The 18,541-nt window shown below is 36.8% G+C and overlaps 1 protein-coding gene across 4 annotated transcripts in view; it reads left to right on the top strand.

The window, feature by feature from the left end:
* Positions 1–18,541, top strand: part of CSMD3 (CUB and Sushi multiple domains 3) — a 712,079-nt gene that overhangs the window by 472,872 nt on the left and 220,666 nt on the right. For all 4 annotated transcript variants that reach the window (XM_066990669.1, XM_066990670.1, XM_066990673.1 and 1 more), the window contains one exon: positions 6–208. In XM_066990669.1, coding sequence (XP_066846770.1) covers positions 6–208 — 203 coding nt within the window. The remainder of the gene's footprint in view (positions 1–5; positions 209–18,541) is intronic.

The raw sequence follows: 18,541 nt of genomic DNA, 5'->3' as shown, positions 1-18,541 counted from the left end.
TACAGCCTTCAGTTTCTTGCATTTGATACTGAGGCATCACATGATATTCTACGAGTTTGGGATGGACCACCTGAGAACGAGATGTTACTCAAGGAAATTAGTGGATCTCTTGTTCCCGAAGGCATTCACAGTACACTCAACATAGTAACTATCCAATTTGACACAGATTTTTATATCAGCAAATCTGGGTTTGCCATACAGTTTTCAAGTAAGTTGATGGATTTATTTATTATTATGCTGAAATTGGTGACACCATTTTTAACTTCAGTAGGGAAAGAGCTGGTCCAAACTATCAGATTTGTTCTAAAGCTATGTTTTTATCTAAAATGAATAAATAAAAATCCATGTCACTTACTAATTTGGCTTTATTTCAAGACCAGCTGGGAAAGCATAGGAATACTATAATTATGACTAGCGTTTTTCACAAAGGAGGTGTTGTAAGCATGTTAATGACTTCATCCTTTTCTAATCAATAAGAGTTTCTGCTTTCAGAGACATATGTACAGAATTTTAATTCCTGTTGCACTTGTATAGGATGAAACAGGAAATAGCACTGCAGGAACAGTAGTGTCCTTTTTGTCTTCTAGCACTATTTCTTTCATCTTATTGGATTAATCAAACTGGCAGCATGGTGACAAACCTAAACACTTATTTAACTGTTATTAAATCTTTTTAGACACTTTTCATGTTGAAATGGAAGAAATCATTAAATAAGGTCCATTTTGACCTCACTGCTGATCAATGAAGTATATATATTTTTCAAGTATAGCAAGATCTCATCTCATAATATCATTTTGTCTAGCAGAAGCAATGTTTCTAATATAGGTTGATACAGAGACTCATACTTTTAATGGTAGCATTATTAACATTGTTGTGCTTTCTGTTTTTGATATTTGTATAAGTCCTTTTTCCCCCTAACGTCATTCTTTCTATGTGTATGAAAAATGCATGCAGATACACACACAGTGATTTGAAGGAAGAATCAGGTGTGTGAATGAGAGGACAAAGTAAAATATAGTTAACTTGTAGTGAAAGAGTGCTTCTATTCTCTTTTATTGGAGCCATGAATAAAGTTTTTAATTCACAGAATCACAGGATGCTTGAGGTTGGAAGGGACCTCCAGAGATCATGTAGTCCAACCCCCCGGCCAGGCAGGATCACCTAGAGCATATTACACAGGATCGCATCCAGGCGGGTTTTGAATATCTCCAAAGAAGGAGACTCCACAACCTCTCTGGGCAGCCTGTTTCACTGCTCTGTCACCTGAACTGTAATGAAGTTCTTCCTCAGATGGCAATGAAACCTCCTGCAGTTCAATTTATACCCATCACCCCTTGTCCTATCACTGGCCACCACTGAGAAGAGTTTGGCCCCATCCTGTTTAGATTGTCCCCCCAAGTATTTAAAGAGGTTGATAAGATCCCCTCTCAATCTCCTCTTCACTAGGCTAAATAGGCCCATCTCACTTAGTCCTTCCTCATAAAACAGATACTCCAATGCCTTAATCGTCTTTGTGGCTCTATGCTGGACCCTCTCTAGAAGTTCTACATTCCTCTTGTACTGGGAAGCCCAGAATTGGACACAATATTCCAGGTGTGGCCTCCACAGAGCTGAGTAGAAGGGGAGGATCACCTCTCTCAACTTGCTGTCCACACTCCTCTTGATGCAGGCCAGGATGCCATTGGCTTTCTTGTCCACAAGGCCACACTGCTAGCTCATGGTTAATTTGTTGTTCACAACAACCCCTAGGCCCCTTTCTGCAGAGCTGCACTCCAGCAGGTCACCCCCTAGCCTGTACCAGTGCATGCGGTTATTCTTCCCTAGGTGCAGGACCTCCCCAGGTGCACTTGCCCTTGTTGAAATTCATGAGGTTCTTCTCGGCCCAACCCTCCAGACTGTCCAGGTCCCTCTGAATGCCTGCACAGGCCTCTGGCCATACTATTTTACTAACCAGGAAAGAATTATATTTGAGGAGAGGGAGGAAAAAGAAATTCTACGTCATTTTGTTTTAATCTTCCATGTACTTTCTTTGAATCTATAATGTTGTCTGAGTGAAACAGATGGTGTCTGCGTACTTTAGCTGCAGTGTAATTAAAAAACAGAAAGCTCACACAGGGGAGGTATGTGCTTTTACTTTCCTCTTGCCATTTTGTGGAAGAGAGTATGAGTATTTAACTGGATTATTGGTGCTTTTACAATATCTGTTGTAGTTTAGTAGCATTTCTTTCGAAGGAATTCAAACCCTTTGAAGACCCTGACTGCTTGACTGTTTATATTATTTCCTTAATTGCTAATTCACTTTGTAGAAAGAGATTTTGAGTTCATCTTTTCTTAAAATTTTATATTTATTTTTTTATCAACTGTTCCTACACAATTCAGCATCTATAATTCATTTAATAACTGAAAATATTCACCATTGATATTGTAATATAACATATTTCTTCTTTCTAATTCACCCAAAAAATACAGAAAAAAAAATATTTCTATCTGGTAGCAATTAACATCTGAGAACATTCTTCACCAAATAAAATGGGGGAGGGGGACAAGCCTAGAGAAGATGATAGATTATACAAACAGTATAAATATAATTATAATTTAAGTAGTATCTTGTAATTACAGCTGGTGCTATTAGAATTGTCTCTATCCAGACCTGTCCAACACAGTCCTTTACAAGGCATCAAAGTTAATAATTTTGTAAAATTTAGGGGAAGAGAGGGTAGTTCCAATGCCTAGCCAGCCTTCCTGTGAATAAATTCTTCCTCATAGCTAATCTACACCTCTTCTGGTGCAGTTTGAGGATGTTCTTGTCCTATCACTTGTCACCTGAGAAAAGAGACTGACACTGTGCTCTCTACAACCTCCTTTCAGATAGTTTGTAGAGTGTAATGAGGTCTACCTTTAGCCTTCTTTACTCGAGACTAAACAACCCCAGTACCCTCAGACACTCCTCATATGCCTTGTTTTCTAGTTCCTTCACCAGCTTTGTTGCTTTTCTCTGAACATATTCCAGCAACTAAATACCTTTCTTGTAAGGAGGGACTGAAAACTGAACATGCTACTCAAGGTGGAGTCTCACCAGTGACGATTACAGAGGGACGATCACTTCCCTAGTCCTGCTGGCCACTCTGTTTCTGATACAAGCCAGGATGATAATGGCCTTGGCCACCTGGCCACAGTGCTGGTTCATGTGGATGACGGAAAAAAGCATAGATAACTTGCATCAGATACTAACCTGGATGGCTTAAATTTGACAATAATAGTTTCCAGTCTAGAATTATAATGAATCATATTGCTTACTTTGATTACTTGCAATGGCTAGAAGCTTAAACAGTCACAAGTCAGTTTTCTGAAATTATGTCTAGTGCCTTTTTATAGCCATGCAGTTTCGTAAATGTTTCTTCATTCACTTTTTAATTTTGGTTCAAAGAAAGACGCATTCACCACAGTCATTTAGGAAGATTTTTTGACACTGAGCATCATATTTTATTTTTTATTTTATTTCTTTTATTTTATTTTCTCCAGTTTTCCAGTAACAGATCACTCCCTAACATAACTCTTTCACTTTTTATGAAGTCAGGAAATAGGATTTATTCTTCTTGTGTCTACTCCATAGCAGAACAACTTTTCATGTCTTAATGCTTCCTTGTTTGCTGATTTCTTTCAACCAGGAGAGGAGGCCTTTATATTTAATGATGTAAAATGTAAAATTTGAGGATGACTCTTTTCCTACAACTTTTTTTTTTCCTGTTTTTTTTTTTTTTTCTTGTTGTTTGTTTTAATAGCATTGACAGGCTTATCAGAAAGAAGCTGTTAAAGCTGTTAAGTAGATCTGTTTCCCTCCATCAGCAACTGCCTTCCTTCAAAATAGCTAACAATACTAAAAGGAATAACCATTTATGGAATTTCAATGGCAAAAATGTCACAGGTCTGTAAATGATATTAACTGTTCAGTAGCTATTATCACTTAGTACATATAGGATATTTGTCTTTTATTCAGGCAAATACTGTGAGTTACTGATTCCATGTAAATGCCCTAGTAATAGCTTGTAGCTAGAGAGACCTGAAGCTACTGTATGAATAGCAGAAAGTGGAAAGGAATTATTGAAAGAAACAGGCTAATTGTAAGTAATTTTGAAATTATGAATAAATAAATAGTCTATTTGGTCATGTAACTATAAAAGCAGCTTATTTTATTTACACTGAAGATTGAACATCCTTGACTTAAACCTATTCAACAGTTTTGATGCATTACAGTGGTTTATAGATAAAAGGCAAAATAAAATTCGAAGTGCGAAGTATCTTTATATGGAATCATAATGTTATAAATGAAACTACTTTTATATTTCTAAAAGGTTTTCTTTAACTTCCTTACCAATCTTTTTCTCTTTGGTTAATCCACTATCTTTCATTAAATTATTTGAAGATGACTTTTGATCCAAATAATACACAAAACAGTCAAATGTTCTATAATAGTATTTTCTAGACTTATAGTTTATATATAAACTTAATAGTTTGTACAATTCTTCAAAATGATTTCAGATAAAATACCTTGAAAATTTAGTTAATAGCATGGATTTTATTTTCCATTTTATATTAGTCAGTAAAAATGTAGTCAAACATCTTTGAGTTCAGCTATTTTTCATGTAACAGTTTTCTTTCTAACAGATCACTGTGACATCACTAGTAGAGTGTTACAATTTGATCTGTATCCACATATGCAACTGTAAGTTTTTAGTCACAGAAGAAAATCAGAGAACGCGAGGAAAAGGAGGCAGAAGCAATAGTTTGTCTCTTCATGCACCTTTGGCACTATAATTATGTTTCTTAATTGACTGGATAAAGAGTAAAATCTCAATTAAGCATTCTCTTCCCTGCATTTCCTTTACTACAAATATGTGAGCAAAATAGCATAAGAGCAGGACTTAGTACTTTTTGTTTTCTTTGTGCAAAGAAACATCTCCCTAACCATTTTCCGTGTGGAGATTTCACCCTGAAAAAGAGCCTGTGAATTCATACACTACATCGATTATTCAGCAGTCTTTTTTGGCACTCTTACAGAGAACTACAGTCAAACTGCTGTGTGACTGGCAAATTCATCAGCTGAGGTATACAGGAATTACTTTGGTGGAAACATTTAGGTGTGACATTTGTATCTTTAGATACATATAAAGTTCATCCTGCTGTAGTGGAATATCTTTTATATTTTACTTATAGGACAGAATCAACCTACTTTTGTAGTATTGTCCAACAGTTATTTTGGAGAATACTGTTATATTTATTATATCTTATTTATATTTGGTACAAAACAGAATAAAACAGAACAGATTTGACATTTTGTCATGTGACTGCAAAAATGATTACCCCATGGTAAATACATTAGATGCCATAGGCATTCTGTGCTCTGTTTCCTGTGACAAACTCTGGTATTGCGTTAATGCAAATTGGGGGTGGATTTTCCACTGCTCTTCATTTTCAGTATCAGTAGTTTCCACTGTGTAATTTGTGAGCCACCCTTTATAGATGTACATAGGTACACGCTTACATACATAAACACACATACATGATGGGATTTTTTCTGTAGGTACAGGTTAGGACTTCAGGACTGTTACTTTTTTTCTACACTTAGATTATGGTATAATGCACAAATATAAGAGTGAAGTTATTTTTGGACGTATCATCTGTTTTTCCAAGGTCTTGGCCTCCTGTCACTTATGCATCTCACATTTTCAGTTAATGAGTGTTATTGAAGTTATTTTTTATACTAGGTAATCTATACCATAGGAAAGAAAGATATTTTGGAAGTTCTATATGCTACTTTGTAATGTAACGAATACATCACAAAAATGTATCTAGAAAGAAGTGATATTTTGGGAGAATGGCCACAATAAACTTATGTAAGTGAAATTCCTTGAAGGCATATCAAACTAGATTTACACTTGATCACTGATATTTTTTCATGTTCTGTAACTAACCTAGAAATCTTTCACTACTGGAATCCAGAGCTTCTTTCTCAAGCTGTAATTTTTCAAATTGAATATATGGGTTTTTGCATCCCACACACATAAAGGACAGATCTAGCAAAGAGATTTGACTGAAACAATGTTCATCCTTCAGTCTTCTATATATGATTGTGAAAAAAGTATTTATCAAATAGAACTTCAGTTATTGACTGGACATATTCAGATGTGCAGTCTCAGGTGTAGTTTCACTTTCATAAAGGCAATTAAAAAACGCAAAAGAAAATGAAAATAACAATTGGATCCTCATTTTTCTCTGTATTCCCATTGTGCTTTGGGAAGGTGTAATGTGTATCATGAAACAGAAGCTGTTTTCTGACAAAAGTTCTGTAACTTTTTGCAAGTGACCAATAGTATAATGCTTTCCGAACTCATAAATTTTGATAGTCTTAACAAAGATTAGAGTAACAGCTTATGTGTAAGGTCAGAATATTATCAATACTAAGGTCAGTTCTGTATCAATGCCAAACTATTCAATTATAGTACAAAAGAACTGAAGACGCAACAGATCAACAAAGAATGAATGCTTCAAACAGATTAAACACCTTCTTACTTAACCATTTGTCAGGAGTTCCAAATTTTGCCCTGTGTTTAAGAACTCCCAGAACATTTTTAGGGATTTGAAATGGTAAGGCTGCAATGCAAATATACAAATGTATACAAACTGTGACAATTGTTAAAGACAGGGAAAAAAATAAAAAAAAAAAAAATGGGAGCAATACCTCCTCTCTTCAGAGGATTCCAATTCACCCAGCATGCAAAATCAAGGCAAACTAGCAGTGCTGTTCAATACTGCACAACTGCATCCTTAGCAGAACAGGTTGTGAGTATTCTGTATAGAATCTACTTAAACAAATGTATTTTCATTCAGGTCCTCTTAGTGATCTTTTCAGTAGAAATGGTATTAAAATCTGCATCATCAGGATCATCATCATTAGGATTTTCAATGCACGAGTAGCCCTTGTGTGTGATCCAAGATCCTAATGATTGTTTTTTTTTCCGAAAAGCTATTTCTTTCTCCCTGCTTTCATGTATAGACAAAGAAATGTGCCATCTGAAATAGGGATAGGTCCAGTACAAAAAGCTTAAAGAACTCTATAGTTCCAAAAGAGGAAAATTAAATAAATAATAATTTAGTAATTAAAAAAAAAAATCTGAATGAAATTAAGGTTTAATAAATAAATAAGTAAATAAATAAAACTTCCTCCCCAGCTGTAATGCATTACCAGCATGATCATGTACTGTCACAGTGTCTATTTTATGTTGTTTTCCAGAAATTATCTGAAAATATATGTTAATTTATTTGGGGCTGGATTTCATACTCAGTGCCAGAGCTATAAGCAAGTGCTTAAGAGATAATAGATATTCAGAACTGAAGACTTCAATTTTGTGGAAAAAGATGTCTGCTTATGAACTGGGAAAAAGTAGCTCTTAAGGTTGCCCAAGAAGTCATAATAAAAACTATGTAGTAGTTTAGTCATCGCAATCCATTTTGTTAAAAACATCTGAAGTAAATCGACAACAAAAAAGTCAATCAAGTTAGATTATATGATTAAACCTACATATGCTAAGATATAAAATGTATCTGACAGTAAAATCGGAAAAAGTCCCTCAGAAGAGAACTTTACCTCCACACTTCCCCGCACAAAAATTCATCAGACTATACCAGATTACAATGTAAAAGATATTTTTAAAATAGGTTCAGTTAACAATTGCCACTAAATACTGTTATACATTCTACTGATTTTCAATCAAAATAATCTGGATTCAAATTCTGAATAAAATATCAATGAATTAATATTTTAGTATGCAGTTAGCCAAGTAGTCTGTGTTTTCCAACTTGAGTTGTGAGAAATGCACTCTAAAACTTGTCATTACCAGTCATACAAACCACTGCTGTTGAAACACAGAAGTATAAAATTTCCAGATATCATAAAGAATTATATACAATACAAAATAAAAAGAATGTGATGACTATATAATAACGTTAGACTTGGCATCTCTGGCAACCAAGACTTTGAAATTTCTTTCAAAATTCCATCTGTTGTTTGGTCATGAAAATTCTGTACAGGGAACAGGTGAACCTACACTGAATAGACTATTTACGGAGTGAAATTGTTAATAAACTCCAAAATACATCGAATATGGATAAGGGTATAACTAAAAATTATGATTATGTGGCATGAGATGCAAACACAAACCAGACAGCATTATCTTTTTTTGATTTTTCTTTTTTTTTCAAGGCACTGGCCATATTTATTTATTTATTTTTTTTTCTCTCCCCACTTCCTCCTCCTCTCTCCACTCCCCTTCTCCCCTCCCTCCCCAAGGTGACTACTAACTCTCCTACATGTTAAATGAAATTAAAATAAACTATAGCTAAGTATATCTGTCTCTGATAGCTAAGAATAAAGTCCTTGAAGTCAACTCTGTGCAGAGAGAAATTTAAGTAATTATTTCAGTCTTTCCAAGAGCAGCGAATTCCCTATATCAGGATCCTGAGTACACTAAGTAGGCCTTGCAGGCCCTGACCAGATTCACACCCTCACCTATGGGCCCATGTGCCCCTTTAAGTTCAGCACAAGGCTCCTAAGCAGTGCTTTGCTGGTCTCCAGTCACCTGGATGGACCCCTTGGACATTTTCTGTAGGTGACTTTGTACCTGGGTAGATCCCTCAGCCCTGCACTGGCTTCTGGATGGACACACAGCTGTGGGCAGCTTGTCTCCTGGATGAACCCCTTGAACTGTGGGCAGCTTGGATCCTGTACAGACCCTTCTTCCCTGTGCTGTGGGAAGCTTTTTTCCTGGCTGGACTGCAAACCAGACATATTCGTGATTACACTGCAGGATTTGGTAGTCGTTTTCAGAGGGTAAAGGCCTTTCCCCCAAATCCCTACCATTTCCCACTTGGATTTCCCACTTGTCAAATATATACTTAGAGAATAGTATGTTGTGGAGATTACCAGGCATGGCTTTGCTTTCTGTAGTTTTTGGTAGTAATTGTCATCAAAAGATTGCTAGTCAGGGTCAGGTCTAATGCTTTTTTGCTGGTGACGCTTTCACAGAAAAAAATGTTTTTGATTTATGTGTGGATATGGATGTATAAATCTGTGCATGTGTCCTTGAATAATGCAACAGAGGTTTAGGAGAACAGTACCACACAAAAACCTTACTGGTTATTTATTATCGAGATGATAATACCAAAATGGAAATGTTCCTTTGTTTTACTTTGAGAAATTGGGGTTGTACCTTGTAAAGGACTTTGCAGAAGTTTCCTGCATGCACTTTTCCATGCTCAATACAAGTTGTTGCTTGTCTGTTTCTGTGAGCCTTGGGACAGGTGGTGAAATCCCTGTTGAAGGACTAGACAGGTTCACAAATGCATAAGAAATCTGTAACTCATCGAACATGGTTTTCAACACAGAACAATTCTTGACTTAACCTTTCGACAACAGTCAAAGTACAGAAAATTATGACAGTTGATGTGTCATCAAGACCTTCAAACTTTGTGTTGCATGCCTGTTTTTTTTTATTTTTATTTTTTATTTTTTTTAACTCCACACAAGTTGGAGTCCCTGTGACATCAGGGAGGGCTACTGCGCAGGAGTGTTACCCTTCCTGCTCCAGTACACACCTCCTCTTCAATCCATTTCCTGTCCTGGTGTGTGTTAGTGAGCTTGGTACTAGGATGCATTTGGTCAATGCTTAACATTAGAGGAAAATAAGACTCAGAAAAGTTCAATGAGGGTTATAAAGATCTGTTGGATCAGCTGCCCCAGCTGCCTGCAAGATAAGTACTTGTGGTTTTGGACAGTGGAATGACCTGTTGGCTATGACAACACCTTAGATTGTCAATCTGGTTGCTGCTGCTGCTCTAAGAAGGTTTGGAGCATGTCACCTGGAGTCTGCTATTGACAGTGCTTTTCACAGCACATGTTGCTCTATCATCTCTCACAATCCATACAGCAACAAGAGAAACAAGACAATCCTCTGTCCCAGCTCTAGACATTCAACATTGACCTTCTTTTCTTCCAGAAATTCATTTCAGAATTCCATCTGATTCCAGATCTTCTTGGAAGATCTGCAACAGGAGTTTATACTGATGATATGGCAATTTTCTTTCTAAGCACTTTTATTTATAATACTTGAAAATTATTTGAAACAGAAGCTGAAACTAAGACATATATTGCATTCTTTAAGTTATTGACTTAACTACTCAGAAATTTCTATGTGATAAGATGTATAGGTATGTATTCTATCTTCTTCTTCAAGTTGGACAAGAGATATGAACTATGGTCTGCCTCAATTTACTAATTGCGTGCCCTAACTTCTGTTTGTTTATTTGTTTCCCTCATATTAAAAAAAAAAAAAAAAAAAAAAAACCTCTCCACCTATCTTACACTTCCTAATTTAATTACTTTCAGGACACTGAGAGGAATGAAACCTCAAGTTAAGTGCCTACGATGTAGCTAAGAGTTAAGCAAACAGAGAACTTGCCTGGGCAACCTTAATAACCCTGACTGGGCAAAATGTTGTACTCCTTTTGTTGGGGATGGTTCCTGATGAAATTCTGACTCAATGCTTTATTTTTAACACTTTTCATTTTAATCTTCAAATAATAACTGACAAACATAGAATCTACAAAGTCATGCAAAATCAACAAACTGACTCTATGGCTAGAATTTACTTAAGAATTATATTGGCTGTTCTCCTAAATCTCTCATAGATCTAGCAGATACTAAAGCTTAAAATAGACAAAAACTTATCGGTGTTTCTGTTGGTAGAAGACTGAGTGAAAACACAGTGCCCATTTTATTCTTTCTTTTTCAGGAAAAGTTGTATAGCAGGTTGGTTTTGAGATAGAAAATATCAAGGTGACCTGATTCTGAAACAGACAGTATTAGAGATGCAGGGAGACTGCAGTGTCTATATGGGTAAAGGTATTACATGGAGTCTGGGACAGCTTGAATTTTGAAGGTGCAGTCTGTCAGGGTTGGTGCAGGCAGAGGCACATCTGAAATGCCAACAGTTATAGGAAGCCTTATTTAAGGTAATAGCAGTTTAGAGGAATATGTTGATTTAAATAAGTTTTTGGGGTTTTTTTGACATGCTGTGGGTTCAGAAAAGCTAGAAACTTAGAAAACTTACAGATTCTGCCCTGATCTTGTGCTCTGGAGTAATAAAAAAATTAATTAATAATCAAATAAACAAAATTTACCCTTTCTTTTCTGTCCGGAAGACATTTGCAGATTAATCAAAATGAAGAAGTAATTTTGTCTCAGGGTTGGTATTCAGACTCTTTACTGCTATTAGACTTGGCATGCATTATAAGACTAAATTTAGAAATCACTGTAAGAAATCCAGAGGTTTATTATATTGATCCCAGCATCAGTGGAATCTGTTACTGCCTTATCACTCTTTTGCTGCTGTGTTTCACAGTATTCCTGCATATAGTATAGAGCTGTCATGTTGGGACATTAGTCACATATCAAACTGTTTGGGCTCATGAATTATCAGAAACCTTTGGTCCTTGGCATTAATTTGATCTTTTCTGCAGCAGGAATGATCAATTTATAATACTTTATTTTATCGTTTAAATGTACATTGGTGCCTTATTAATAAACAGATGTATCAAAATGCTTTTATACTCCACATCAACAAAATCTGTAGACAGATCTGTGTTTGGAAGTCTTTCTGGATACAACTGAATGTTGTTTTAATGGCTTCTGCAGCTCTATCAGAGGATTCCAAAACACACTCAGTTCTGAAATATAAAATGCTATTGTTGAAACACTTTTGCCATCCCGACCATGTAGATATACAAACTCTGTATGTCTAATGTGTCCCCTAATCAGTAATCTACTGAGCATCAAGTTTCATTCAACCCCACCATGAATCTGGAGTTCTTGATCAGGAACTATCTCTTTGAGCTCTTAATCTAGCACTTGATCTATTGACTTAATTACAGTGTAATTATTCCAACTGTCTAAAAATAGAATAAATTTTTTTTGAACATTTCTGTATTTTTATTAGGAAACAAGGCTCTCAAGTGACCCCACACAAGTTTATGCTAAACCCTGTTGTTCTTGCACCTGTTGTGCTGTGTACTAGGTAATAGAGAGCTTTTGAAGTATGTATTTTTCCCAGCTAAGATGTACTTTATTGCACTTTAATCTGTTACATTTACAAATCATACCTCATGAGGTATTCAAGACGATGTGACATTAAGAGATTTTTTGTCATGCTGAGTTTACAATGATAACAATGACAATTCTACAATGACAAAATGAAAAATCAATCTATTATTTTCTTAAATTAGCTATCTATTTCATATGTCACAAAGTACTTTAGATCCTACATATGAATAATAATGAAATTGTGATAGCTGGTTCCATTTATTTTGCAGAAAGCTTTCAAGACTGCATTGCAGGTATGATAGCAGAGTTATACAGGACTTCATTGTTCCTGCTTACTCGACAAATATTCATGAGAAATGATGATGGTAGTGATTGAACATCTAATGGGGGTGGAGATCAGCTCTTCTACTGGAATATCTATTTCAAAAGTAAAGGAGTTAATACACTTCAAAAGAGATAAAAATAAGCTGAAGAAAGATTATGAAAAATAATTAATTAATTAATAAAAAAGCAGAATGAAGAGGCAAAGAGAGAGTAGAGAATACGATACAGAAAATAACCTATCAAGACTGATAATACAGACCCTCTCTCAATCAAACTAATGAACAAATCACAGTTTTAAACAGTAGCAATGATGGGCTAGAGTCAGGCACATGAAATAGAAACTAAAGACTAGAGCAGATATTACAGAAAGATGGAATTAAGAAATTCCGTTTGAATCGAATGTTAGTATATGTTAGCTCTCAAGAAATGTGGTGGTGTTATAACTATATACAGTACTGAGATTTTCCTTTTCTGTTTTTTTCTTGTAGCACAATTTTTTACCTTTGTCTACCCAAAAAGATATTTCTGTATTTGAAAATTTTTCTTCTGACAATTTGATTTGTTTTGAAACAAACAAACAAAACCACCAAAAAAAAAAAAAAACCCCACATCACTTCCATCTGCTTTTAAGGCAAATATATGATGTAATGTGGATCAAAGTAAAACATTATAACAAATATACTCTTGGGGTAAAGGTTAGATTTCTAATATAAACCATTCATATAGGATTTTTCTCTGAGTGGAAAAAGATTGACCTTATATTCCCTTCCGTTCTGTCGCATTAGAATTTAAATGTCTGCGACAGAAATAGATGTTTCTCCCTTGTTATAGTGTCTGTATAGGGAATCTGAAAAACAAGACACTTCATTGTTGCATGGCCAAAATGAAGTTAAATGAATCCCACTACTAATGAAGTAACTTGAATTTAAACATACTCTCACAAAGAAACATATGTGGTTGTCAGAAATACCCTAAGAAAATAATTAATTTACACTTCAATCTCACTGCAAAAGTGTGGAAAGGTTTTTGGATACCTTTTCCTACTATATTCTTTTTTAAAGTGATTTAAAGGGAAGGAACTTTAATGACTTAAACAACTGTAGATGAAAATGTCCTTTTTAGGATTTTTATAATCTTGAGTTACTTCTACTAAAAAATATAAACCTCTGCTACTATCATGACTTTGTATATTATCGAATCAAAATGACAGCTGAAATTTTGTATCCAGATCTGTGACTTATATTTGTAGAAATGCTATGTATAGGTGTATATATTTTGAAATGGATGTGCCATATTTAAAACTGATTGGAGTGCTTGCTCTTAAGAAAAACATCTAGATGACTTTATATAGAGATAAAGTAAACATTTAGAACAGCGAGAGATGTGTCAAAACTTTATCTTTACTAGACTTGTCCAATGTTAATACCTATCCATGGATTTTATCCAATTTTGCCCACTCACATTCCCAGACTGAGACAGTTATTCTAACTATTCAAGTTAGTAGCTTTGTAACTCAACAATATAGTTGCACTAAGAAGTCTTCACTGTCATTATTATCCTGCAGATAATATTGAACATAATGTCATACAATTATATGAATATGTAAATCACAAATCATGTAATGAAATATGGAGATTTTTTCCTCTCTTTCTTAAATGGACTCTTTAAAGAATGACTTTAACAGAGAAAGTGAGTAATATTTTCCACAGATTTTAGACAAATTAAGACTAATTATTTATGAGAAAGTAAAAATGAATAAGTAGCTTCATGAATCCTATGATATTTAATGTCATGCTGGGTTCTTTCTCTCTCACTTTTTTTTTTTTCTTTTGCATTGAAAATATATTAACTTATTCTATGCAACCTATTGAGAATCTGTGTATGACATTAACGGTTGATTCTAAAATAAGAGCTCACCTTGTCTGTCAAATTACTTCATAAATCCCTCAATTAGAATTGATACCATTAATAAAGCCTTGCAAATTACCTAACAAACTCTGAAAAATGAGAATTTGATTTTTAGAGATGGAGTATTTAAAAGCCTAAAATCCAGACTTAATAGCAATTTATCTGCTTCTGCTGCGCATGCAGAGCATCTGTCTTTTGCATTCTAATGCTGTAATGCAGAAATCAGTTTTAAAGCAGTCTTTTTTATTTTTAAATGAAGTCTCTGTATTTAATATGAATTCTCAGTGTTTTAAAGGACCTCTGGAGACCTCTAGTCCAACTGCGTGATCACAGCAGAGTCAAATAGATCATACTGCTTAGGGCCTTGAATATCTCCAGGGTTGGACATAACATGCTGTAGTTTAACCCCAGCAGGCAACTGAGGACCACACAGCCACTCACTCCCTCTCCCCAGGTGGGATGAGGGAGAGAATCAGAAAGGTAGGAGTTTGAGAACTCATGGGGTGAGACAGGGATGGTTTTCTAGCTCAAGCAGAAGCTGCACATGCAAGCACAACAAAACGAGGGATTCATTCGCTACTACCCATTGGCAGGAAGGCGTCCAGCCACTCCCAGGAAAGTAGGGCTCATCACACATAATGGTTTCTTGGGGAGACAAATGCCATCACTCCAAACTTCCTCTCCACACCCGTTTCCTCCTTCTTTCCCCATCTTTCATTGCTGAGCATGATGGCATGGGGCATACCTTTGGCCAGTCTGGGCCAGATGTCCTGGCTGTGTCCCCTCCCAGCTCCTGGTGCACCCCCAGTGTCCTCGCTGGCAAGGCAGCATGAGAAGATGGAAAGTCTTTGGCTTCGTGTAATAAGCACAGCTCTGCAACAACTAAAAACAACAGTGTGTTATCACCAAAAATCCCAAACACAATATTTTACGAAGTTTCTTTCAGGCCATTTCTCCAACTAGCTGAGGTCTCTCTGCATAGCAGCCCTGCATATCAACTGATCTGCTAGTGTCTGGAAACTTGGCAAGAGATCAGTCTGTCCCATTGTCCATGCAGTTAGCGAAGGTGTTGAACAATATTGAAGTGATATTGTGATTTAGCTCCAGTATCTTATTCTGTTGCATGCTGCATTTGCAAGATCTACTAGTATAACACAGTGAAATCTAGTAACTCCATATTTTACTAATATACTTTAAATTAGAAATCAGTAGCTCATTTAAAGATATAAACAGGAGTCCTGGTGTATTTGGTCTGGCTGGGATGGAGTTAACTTTTCCTGCAGCAGCCCATACAGTGCTGTGCTCTGCACTTGTAGCTAGAACAGCACTGGTATCACACCAGGGCTGTGTCTACTGCTGAGCAGTGCTGGCACTGCATCAGGACTCCCTCTAACATCCCTAGCGCCAATAGGCTGGGGGTGGGCAAGGGGTGAGGAAGGAACATCACCGGGACAGCTGACCTAAACCAACCAAAGGGATATTCCATACCATGTGGTGTCACACTCAGCAATAAAAGGTGGGAAAAGGAAGAAGAGGGGAGGGGTGGGCTCTCGTTGTGAAAATGTCTGTCCTCCCAAACCATGCCTACCATGTGTTGAGGCCCTTCTTCAAGGACATGGTCAAGTATTGCTCGTTTGTGGGAAGTAGAGAGTAATTTATTTCCTCTGCACTTCCACATGTTCCACATGCTTTTTTTGCTTTTTTTTTTTTTGCTTTTTTTTTTTTGCTTTTTTTTTTTGCTTTGCTTTTTTTGTTGTTGTTTATTTATTTATTTTATTTTTCCTTTTCCACTTTCCCTTTTCCCTTTAGTTAAATTATTTAATAATAATTTTTCCTTAATAATTATTTTTCCTTTAATTAAATTATCCTTATCTCAACCTATGAGTTGTTTCTTTCCTTTTCTTCTTCCCCTTCTCTTCTGAGGAGGGGGAGTTAGAGAGTGGTTGTGGTGGAGTTCAGCTGCCTAGCAAGGTAAAACCACCACACCTGGTCGTTGTGTCTGAGGCAAAACTTTTAAAAAGTGTCATGATTATAATAAAAAAAATAAAAAAATAAAAATAAATCTTTAATTTGTTATCACCAGTTAGCATTTCAAATAAATGTTTATTTAATCTTTGAGAAATATGGAGGAAATTTTTCCTTAATTTCTGTTTAGAGTAGATTTTATTATTTTATTTTATTTTATTTTATTTTATTTTATTTTATTTTATTTACTCAGGACTTCTTAAATGGAAAGCAACACCACAAGAAAGCCCATAACATTTTATGTATCTATTTTTGAGTATAGATTTATTTTTTTTCTTTAAGGGAAGTAATAAATTTAGACCAACATATCTTCTTCAGGAATATGGTAAATGTATAAACCCCCCACATTTCAGAAGAACATAATGCTGTCTGCTCATATTAGCTCCTCAGAAAGAGGGTATCAGAACTGATTCCTAGTCCTGCTACCTTGTGTTTATGTTATGGAGATTGCTGAGGTCAGTGGGTTTGCTTCCACATGCCACCCCGACATTTGTTATTTATTCATAGTGCATGTAGCATGTTGCAGTTCTATAATGTAAGTAGGAAATATTTACTTTAAAAAAACATCAATGTGCTTACTTTTCACTTAAACTTTCATATTTAGTTGCATAACATTAAATAATATGTTGATCGTAATATGTTAAAACTTGGGAGAATGTCTATAAATCTATAAATAACTTCTCATTGTGATTCTGTGTGGGCCACAGGAATAATCTGTATTTATGTATCAGAATCACAGAATCGTCTAGGTTGGAAGAGACCTCCAAAATCACCCAGTCCAACCTCTGTCCTAACACTAACAGGACCTCCACTAAACCATATCACTAAGCTCTACATCTAAACGTCTTTTAAATACCTCCAGGGATGGCAACTCAACCACCTCCCTGGGCAGTCCATTCCAATGCCTAACAACCCTTTCAGTAAAGAAGTTCTTCCTAATATCCAACCTAAACCTCCCCTGGCACAACTTGAGCCCATTCCCCCTCGTTCTGTCACCAGGCACATGGGAGAATAGACCAACCCCCACCTCACTACAACCTCCTTTAAGGAACCTATAGAGAGCAATGAGGTCTCCCCTGAGCCTCCTCTTCTCCAGGCTAAACAACCCCAGCTCCCTCAGCCGCTCCTCATAAGATTTGTTCTCCATACCCCCTCACCAGCTTCGTTGCCCTTCTCTGGACTCTCTCTCGAGCACCCCCATGTCCTTCTTGTAGCGAGGGGCCCAAAACTGAACACAGTACTCGAGGTGCGGCCTCACCAGAGCTGAGTACAGGGGGACAATCACCTCCCTAGACCTGCTGGCCACACTGCTTCTTATACAAGCCAGGATGCTGTTGGCCTTCTTGGCCACCTGAGCACACTGCTGGCTCATATTCAGCTGCCCATAAACCAGTATTCCCAGGTCCTTCTCTGCCAGGCAGCCTTCCAACCACTCATCTCCCAGCCTGTAGCTCTGCTTGGGGTTGTTGCGCCCCAGATGCAGGACCCGGCACTTGGCCTTGTTGAACTTCATACAGTTGGCCTCAGCCCATCGGTCCAGCCTATCCAGATCCTCCTGCAGAGCCTTCCTTCCCTCGAGCAGATCGACACACGCACCTAACTTGTTGTCCTCTGAAAACTTACTGAGGGTGCACTCGATCCCCTCATCCAGGTCATCGATAAAGATATTGAAGAGGACTGTCCCCAGCACTGAGCCCTGGGGGACTCCACTAGTAACCGACCTCCAACTGGATTTGTCTCCATTCACCACAACTCTTTGGGCCCAGCCATCCAGCCAGTTTTTAACCGAACAAAGCGTACACCAGTCCAAGCCACGAGCAGCCAGTTTCTTGAGGAGAATGTTGTGGGAAACGGTGTCAAAAGCCTTACTGAAGTCAAGGTAGACCACATCCACAGCCTTCCCCTCATCCACCAAGCGCATCACTTGGTCATAGAAGGAGATCAGGTTCGTCAAGCAGGACCTACCTTTCATAAACCCATGCTGACTGGGCCTGATCGCCTGGTTGCCCTGCAAGTGCTGCGTGATGACATTCAAGATAATCTGCTCCATGAGCTTCCCTGACACTGATGTCAAGCTAACAGGCCTATAGTTCCCCAGGTCTACCCTCCAGCCCTTCTTGTAGACGGGCA

This window comes from Anser cygnoides, chromosome 2, assembly GCF_040182565.1.
Source record: "Anser cygnoides isolate HZ-2024a breed goose chromosome 2, Taihu_goose_T2T_genome, whole genome shotgun sequence".
In the NCBI taxonomy this organism is placed as follows: Eukaryota; Metazoa; Chordata; class Aves; order Anseriformes; family Anatidae; genus Anser; species Anser cygnoides.
Note: the sequence above shows the minus strand (reverse complement) of the source record. Positions and strands in the feature narration are given on the sequence as shown.